The sequence below is a fragment of the Sycon ciliatum genome, chromosome 13 (assembly GCF_964019385.1).
Source record: "Sycon ciliatum chromosome 13, ocSycCili1.1, whole genome shotgun sequence".
NCBI classification, from domain to species: Eukaryota; Metazoa; Porifera; class Calcarea; order Leucosolenida; family Sycettidae; genus Sycon; species Sycon ciliatum.
Genome location: NC_088655.1, coordinates 3,578,660 through 3,587,248, shown reverse-complemented (window position 1 = coordinate 3,587,248; position 8,589 = coordinate 3,578,660). Strand labels below are relative to the sequence as shown.

Here is an 8,589-nt window from a genome sequence, read left to right as displayed (position 1 = left end):
GTTCCAGCAATGTTGCAGTGCGAATGTGCAGCTGTTGAACTCAAAGCACCACCAAGGCAGGTCTATCGTCATCACACATACTTCCATTCCCATTTTCATGTCACAACCGGCAACATCATCCGTCCTGACGAACAGCTTGAGCTGCAGGGATCTGCGATTGAGCATCGGCATCATATTGTTACTGGGTTCATAATCGCCGGCTGTCCGATCGTCATCTTTTCGTCCAGCACCATACACAATGGCTGCCCCGTCTTCTTCTGTAGCCGCAGCAATCTGTACGAACACAACAGTCAGTAATGCAGAGAAGGAGGGGTGAATTCATTTTTTCAACAGTCAGTAATGCAGAGAAGGAGGGGTGAATTCATTTTTTCAACAGTCAGTAATGCAGAGAAGGAGGGGTGAATTCATTTTTTCCGGACAATCATGGATTTTTCAATAAAGTTCACTGATTACGGACTCGCCTACCGATTGTTCCCTGGCCAGCATGCAGTGTGCCGTTGCCTTTCCACATTCCCACGATTCCCCCTATTTCCATGTACACTCTCATGTGTTCCATCCATAGTTACGTACGTTCACTGAAGATCGTAACGAGAAAACCGTTCTGAACACTTCTTCTTCTTTTTACATGTACATTTCACATGCATCCACATTGCTCTCGCATGTTTGTTACTGCTACTATGTTTGTTACTCTTGTAATAAAGCATGGTTACCGCACAGTTAGCACTCTTGATTGCCATATTTATTAAAGTTGTCGCCTCCGAAACGCTTGTTTACCCTTATGTGTTTTTTCTTTTTTTTACAAGATAACCACAAACCATCATGGTGCAAACGCCGGCAAAACGCACAGAGATGCACATAGCGATGGCAGCCGAAGCAGTGGAGGCGGGGCAAGAGCAGCTAAACCGACCAGGGGTCTCGGCCTCAGCACTGCTCATGCGCGCCAAACAGAAAAATGTACTTACTTACTGTTCCTGCTTCTGTTCTCTTTTGCTTTAGTCTTAGAGGAGGTGTGAACTGTTGTTTTCACCACAAGTAGAATGTCAAGTAGCAGCAACGTTTCCACCCATTACCATCAGCCCATGCAAAGGAAGCATAGCGAAGGAAGTCGAGTCAGTGCAGCTTTCTTCTTTTCTTGTGCACAGAAAGGCTTCGGTACAAAAACTCGACTTTTGTGCTGCGACGAAAGCAGGAACGTGTGCTGTCCCATGTGATGAAACCTTCATTCTGATCTCTCAGTTCATTCTACACATGCTAGAGTGAGTTCTTAGTGTACGGGAGTAGCTTTAAAATACATGGTGCAGTGTGGATATGAGATCACATGCCAAGTGTTTTGGCCAGGTTTGTCAGGTTTGTCAGGTTTGTCAGGTTTGTCAGGTTTGTCAGGTTTGTCAACTAATACAGTAAAACCTGTCAAGGTGACCACTCGGATAAAGCGACCACCTGTCCTAGAAGACCACTGAAACCAGGACCAAGGGATGTTATTCCAGTCAGATGACCCTGTATAAGGAGACCACCTGGTAACAGAGACCACGTTTTGAAGGTCCGATGAGAGGTCGTCTTAGACAAGTTCCACTGTAGTAGCTCAGTTCTCCACAGACGGAGAAGCCACACTGGTTAACACAGCCAGGGGCCCAACATCCAGAGACACTCCACTGATGTCTCAACGCTGAGAATGCTGCATTTCAGTGAGACTCGCTGTTATGTATAGTCAAGTACATGTACTGTCAACTTTGCGTATACCGACACTCGGCAGGGCATCAGCAAAGTGTCCTTATTCGCGAAGTGTCCTTATACCCAAAGTCTCCTTATATGTATACAGGTAGATGGGACTTTGCTCTGGGCATGGAAATTCTGTCGTTATTCGCGAATTGTCATTATTCGCGAAGTTGATTGTATTGTATTGATCATGTACTTGTGATCATGTACATCACAATCCACTAAGCCACTCTAACATCTCATACTGTATCACAATCCACTAAGCCACTCTAACATCTCATACTGTATCACAATCCACTAAGCCACTCTAACATCTCATACTGTATCACAATCCACTAAGCCACTCTAACATCTCATACTGTATCACAATCCACTAAGCCACTCTAACATCTCATGCTGTATCACAATCCACTAAGCCACTCTAACATCTCATACTGTATCACAATCCACTAAGCCACTCTAACATCTCATACTGTATCACAATCCACTAAGCCACTCTAACATCTCATGCTGTATCACAATCCACTAAGCCACTCTAACATCTCATACTGTATCACAATCCACTAAGCCACTCTAACATCTCATACTGTATCACAATACACTAAGCCACTCTAACATCTCATGCTGTATCACAATCCACTAAGCCACTCTAACATCTCATACTGTATCACAATCCACTAAGCCACTCTAACATCTCATACTGTATCACAATACACTAAGCCACTCTAACATCTCATACTGTATCACAATCCACTACCTGGGTGGTCCGAATGTGGTACGGAAAGAAGTCGCTGAAATGCGCTGGAAACGTCAGAACCTATCAGAGGTAGCAGAAGAATGCCGTGCCCACGCCGCAGTGTAGGAGGCACACATGTTCAGACGCATACACACATACGCATGCACACACGCACACGGACACACTCATGCACACCGTCGCACACACACGGACACACACAAATGCACATGTTAGACCATGTATGTCCATGCTTGTTGAACAGGTAACGAGAGTATAGACAATGTTGGTCACCACAACTTATTCCATGATGACTTGCAAGACTGAAACGTGACCAAGACTTTTAAAAATTAAACCCGGTATATCATGGGTTGTCGCACCACACAACAATAGCTCTCTTATACTCCCGGCAGTGCGCCTATGGTCAGAGCTGACTATGGGCAACACACTCCACAGCTGGTTAGAACTATCAGCTCTCATTCCTCTCCCTCTCCTCCCCTCCCCCCCCCCCTCTCCTACCCCTCCCACCCCCCCCCCCACCCCCCCTGCCGCACTCCCACCTGGTCTACGCACCAAACAGAACATGACACCTCATGGCAAGGATCATTACGCCCGGCGTGACCATGGCAACAGACCTGCTACCTACTACACGGCTGGTTGCGACTACCATCTCTCATTTCTTTCCCTCTCCTACCCCCCCCCCCTTCTACCCTGTCTACGCACCAAACAGAACATGACAATGCATGACAAGGAATATACATGATGTGACCATGGCAGTTTCCGGGTTAAATGCTTGCCATGAAAATTTACATTCCCATGCAATGGTATTCAGCCTCTTGAGGTTTGTTTGCTTCAGTGTCCCTAGGAAATGTCGGCCCCAACATTAGTCTATGTACGCAGTGCGAGGCACATCATCCATGACATTCCGACTTGATGGGTCATTTGGCTACAAGACATTGGAAGATGAACACCCTGTGCTCAAACATGGACATTGACACAATGCTTTGATACACTGCATGACGTGAAGACGATCGCAAACGCTGACTCACCGCAAACACCAGGTGCCCATAGGCGCCAATTGCCAACGATATTCCGTTGACAATCTTCCGGCTGTTGTCCGTGAACACACAAACACACAGGAAGAAAAACGGACAGGTACACATATTCGTATCAGCACATAGCCAGAAATAGCTTAAAAAATCGATAACTGGAAAAAGAAAGAGATGAGAGGAAAGTTTGTTGCAACTCGGAGTGTTGCAGGGTGGGGCAGGGTGGGGCAGGGCAGGTGGGGAAGGGTGGGGAAGGGTAGGGCATGGCGGGGCAGTGTGGGGAAGGGTGGGGCAGGGCAGGACAGGGTGGGGCAGGGTGGGGTGATTGTGCTGGCGTTAAATTTCTCTTCTACTCTGCTTACCGTTTGTAGTCCTCCACAACCTGAGCGCTGATCAGGATCACGATAGGAGTAACCAGAAACCTATACACACACAACCAAGACATGCACATACAACACACAATCCTGGAAGATCTGTGATAAGCAAGCACCTCCTAGTAGTACAGAGAGACAAAGCACCGGTCTTCCAAAATCTGGTGATCCCTCTTTACACAAAAAATTCAAAAAAATTCACCGTTCTCGTGAGACTTGGCTAGAAGCCGAGTTTTCCGCATCCGTAGGAACGCCACCACCCATTCAATGATCAAGGCGCAGATGCAGCTCCTAAAGCGGTGGGAGGTGAGTAGATCAGCTCACCAGCAAATGGTCAAAGACCGAAAATCCCATTCACTGCATCCATGTTCTGGCACGAGTTCCCAATTAACTGTGGGTCGCAGCACGGCTGGAAAAAATCCTTCCGCTTCCAAGCAGGACTTGAACCCGGTACCCTCTGTTTATCAATCATGGTCTTACACAAGTCACCATGTTAATGTACATGTCACGGCTGTACCATGCATGCGACGCTCGTTCATTCAATATGGCGGCCAAATTTTAATCTTTTTCATTTTTTACGCGACCTTGCCTAGACGTATGTTTGCAATTTCGCTCGACTTCCATCTAAAATGGGCAAGGTCAACCGAAACCACGGGTGTTTCCAGGTCATTCGATAGAGTTTAGAGCTTGGACTGGCCTTGCCTTCGACTGTGCCGCCACTCGAGCGATCTTCTTGTGCCACCCACGCGCTACGCATGGTTTCTTCCTCAACATGGCTACAATTATTTTTTGATCCTCACTCGATTTCAAGGGCTTGCCAGCCTCGTCAGCGAATTTTCTCCACCTCGCAGGCATTTTCTAGTATACCTCGATGTCCCAGCATTTCGATTTAGTGTATTCCTAGGCTTGACGTGCATCACTCTAACTTTTCGTGGCCAGTTTAGAGACGTTATTTCGTTCAGAAATGGAGGTGCATGTTAACATCCTGTCTTTGTGTTGTCGCATAGGAGGGGAGAAATTCGCGTCAAGGAGAGTACGGACCAAGTATCGTGTGGCAGACCATACTGGATCCATTTTGGCAGTATTTCACCTCAATGTGTCAAAAGATGAGCCAAATGTACACCCTGATCATTTTCGCCACACTTGCAAATTGGTTATTGATCGCAGTGCTACTGCTGTGGGTCCAAATTTGCTGGAGGCGGATGTGGACCGGTCAAGAAATGTGAGCCACATATTGAGACAAAGTGTTCAGTGTGCACGCCTTCCAAACCGGGTAGGAAGCCGAAGCGCGCAACTCAAATGCACGACAAACGTGCGGCGTGGGAGAAAACCCCATCACCCGCACGCACGAGCACGCCAACATCACAGACGGGAGCAGCAGCAACAAACCCTCACCCCATCACACCAGTAAGTGACATGGATAGGGCGGAGTCTGATGTTCAGCAGCATGCCACACCCGCATATCAAGCTGGATAACCTATGCAGCCGGAACGGTTTATTGACCGGAACGTCGTTAAGCGAGCACAATGTCCATTATGTCAGAATGTAGTGGAGAGAGCAGTGCTTGCAGCTTGCTGTGAGACAATGTTCTGCTGTGCATGCATTTGCAGATGGCTACAGCAGAAAGCCACCCGTCCGAAATGCACAGCACCCATGCAAGCATCAGAGCTAGAGCAGCCAAACAACATAGTTTGTGGGTTCCTCCAAGACTTCACAGTCCACTGTGATTACCATAAGCCAGCTCTGGTAGGGTGCCCTGTCACAGTTCCGCTGCACAGTCTTCAACAGCATGTGAGTGACTGCTCATTGAATCCTGCAACTCCAGCAATGCCTATTCGAGCAGTCAGTACATCATCCCTAGTCGGTGACGTCCTGCGTGCCTCACCATCGAAGATGCGAGGGTGACATCGCTGATCGGCTTGCCGGTGCGATCGTCACAAACAAAACCCATTGAAGGACGACTAGAAGTCAAAACCAGCTCTAGAGGTAGACCCCAGGTATACCAGCGAATAACTGTCGCCAGCACGTCATCTGATGCTGCATCAGCGTCAACGGTACGGCGGCGGTCGCAGGAACTGGGCACGGTCGGTCGGACGCTCACTGGTGGAGAGACAGGCCTGCGAGCCCAGGAAGCAGCAGGCATAAAGGGTTTGTCAATAGCCGAGCAACAGAGCTTGCTCCGAGAAATAGGCCTGCACCACTCAGCCACCATTCCGGATATAGCTCTGACAATGAAAGCTGATATTCAGCTGTCATACAACAAATTCCGATTGTGACATGTATGGCTGAAGTCCATGGGTGTCGAGCTGGCGTCCGAAAAGAAGATGAGATCGTTCACAGCCACCCAAGTCCCACAGTACAGTGTGAAACACATTCCAATGATGAAGCGAAGTGGAGACATTGTCATGGCTGCTACTATATATCTGCCCCATCTCATCAGTCTCGTCACATTCGTCCTTGACAAGTTAAAGAGCGCGGACAGGCTCATATGGAGCAATGGTATACCTGAGGCAGAAGTATGGATAAAGGTCGGCGGTGACCATGCCGTGGCACATTTAAGCTCAGCTTTCAGGTAAGAATTTATCATCAGTATCAACCAGCATTATAATGATTGCGAAAATAAATTGCAGATTACAAAGTGGCAACTGCTAGAGTTACATGGATCTCAGTATGATGTCATGTCAACATTGTGTTGTTGCTGTGGTGTCAAATTATGCCATGCACAAGTCGCTAACATCTTGCATCCAAACACTGTCGAGAACACTGTTCCCATATGCATCTTCAACGAAAAGGATACTCCCGGGAATCTGCAAGCAGCGTTAGATATGTGGACCAGATAAGTGAGCTGATGGGTATAGCCTGGCAGGATAAGCGCCTGCACGTATTTTCCTCTTTGGAGATTACAAATTTCAATGTAGCAGCTATGGCTTGTCAGGCCCGAGTGGTGCCAGGCCATGCTTGCATAGCCATTGTTTGAAAAAGTCGATGGCCGAGGACCCTAGTCGTCGGCCAGAAGAGGGCAAAGAACCTAGATCACTGACAACACTGGCAGATGACCACCAACGCTTCCCGGACGACGTGTCAAGAGTGAGTCACGCTTAGAACTTTAACAACGCCATTCGGCCAATCCTGCTTCCCATACCAGTTGCCGACGCTGTCGTTCCAGGTCTGCATCTGGACCTCGGTATTTTCGCATAGCTTTTCGAGCGTTTAGAACGAGAACTTAACCAGCTTGACGTAAACCTTGCCGCTTAGTCTACTCCGGTGGATGCTGATGGAAGTGGATTCCGACTATTGTCGGCCAAAAATCAAGAAGTGAATGCCATCCGTGCCAACATTGCCGGGTTTGAACATCAGCAGACACTACTAGAACATCAGCTGCAGTTCACCGTATTCTGGACACAGCTGCACAGTGCAGACAGTGACCAATGGCAGCAGATGGCACTGTGCCAGTTGCAGGACGGGTTGACGCACGTGTCTAGCCAACGTGCGTAACTTGAGAAACAGCAGCATAAACTTGAGACAGAGATTCAGACAGTCACCGATAAGGCGAAGGAGTTACATGGTCCATTGCAGAGCTCCTTGGATCCCGTTCTGCAGAAGCACCACATCGAGCGTCAGGTGTACCATGGTGGCGCATTCAATCGCAACCATGTCCATGCTACTTTGAAGCCCACCGTGGTCACTGCCTTGACAGCCCCCCCCCCCCCCCCCTCATAACCATCACGAGGCAGAGGTGTCCAGCCCTGGAAGCCGATGCCAAGGCAGTCTGCAGTAGATAAAAGCGGCTGTTTACCAAATACGCTGCTTGCAGTGATATTTTAGTAAGAGCGCTACAGTCACTGCCGAGGAGATTGCGTCTTTGCGAGCCCTCGTAAAGGACTTCTTGGCGTTGTGCAGGCGCGAGGTGGTCTCTCGTGGCATTGGCCACATTACCCCAAGCTTCACCTGCTCGAGGAACACGTTGTTCCCCTCATGGAGGTACTTGGCGTTGGAGTTGGCTTGCTGGGGGAACACGGCGCAGAATCTATCCACTGCACATTCAACAACTACGAAAAAAGTTTTTCAAAAACATTCCTGCAACGGATCAGCGCTTGAAGACGGTCACCGATCAGCACAAGCTGTCCTGCGTGATGGAAATCAGCGACGTTCGGCCTCCGCCTTCAAAAGGACAGAAAGTACACGCAGAGAGTCATTCCTAGGTTACACTAGTCTCTCAAGCAAAGTAGTTCAGGTAGATCTTCTTCTCCAATTCTCCATTATCATTTTCGCTCTTCACTTGACTCGATGTGATGGTTGTAGCTGGATGTTGCAGCACTTTGCCTCCTGTACAAGATGCACTGTCCGGATGCGCATCCCCTTCTACAGAGGATGCTGCCACCCCAGCAGCCCCAACACCGAACAGTCCACTCCACCCGTAGTACATTCCAGAGATGTAATGCTCACGCACACCAACTGGCCAATGAACTTCCAGTCCGTTCCCGAAACAACCTGTGTCGAGCCTACCCTCACGCAGTTGTCCCCGTCTGGAACCAGCTGCCCGCCGGAGTCTTCTCTGGTCCTTTCTGCACCAAGAACTTGCAACACTTCAAAGTTGCAGCCAACCGCTATTTGAAGACCAACGACTGGTCGTGGGCACATGACCATCTCTGATCATCAGTATCATATCTGCCTCACCCCATGACTTCCAAATTCCGCTCCACATACTATTCCCAATATG

General features: G+C 48.7%; 1 protein-coding gene across 2 annotated transcripts in view; it reads right to left on the bottom strand.

Annotated features, from left to right (window-relative positions):
- The window catches only part of LOC135829679 (uncharacterized), a 33,370-nt gene that overhangs the window by 2,695 nt on the left and 22,086 nt on the right, over positions 1 to 8,589 (bottom strand). For both annotated transcript variants that reach the window (XM_065342065.1, XM_065342066.1), the window contains exons 15-18: positions 3,861 to 3,920; positions 3,499 to 3,559; positions 2,474 to 2,533; positions 82 to 273 (exon numbers count right to left, since the gene is read on the bottom strand). In XM_065342065.1, coding sequence (XP_065198137.1) covers positions 82 to 273; positions 2,474 to 2,533; positions 3,499 to 3,559; positions 3,861 to 3,920 — 373 coding nt within the window. The remainder of the gene's footprint in view (positions 1 to 81; positions 274 to 2,473; positions 2,534 to 3,498; positions 3,560 to 3,860; positions 3,921 to 8,589) is intronic.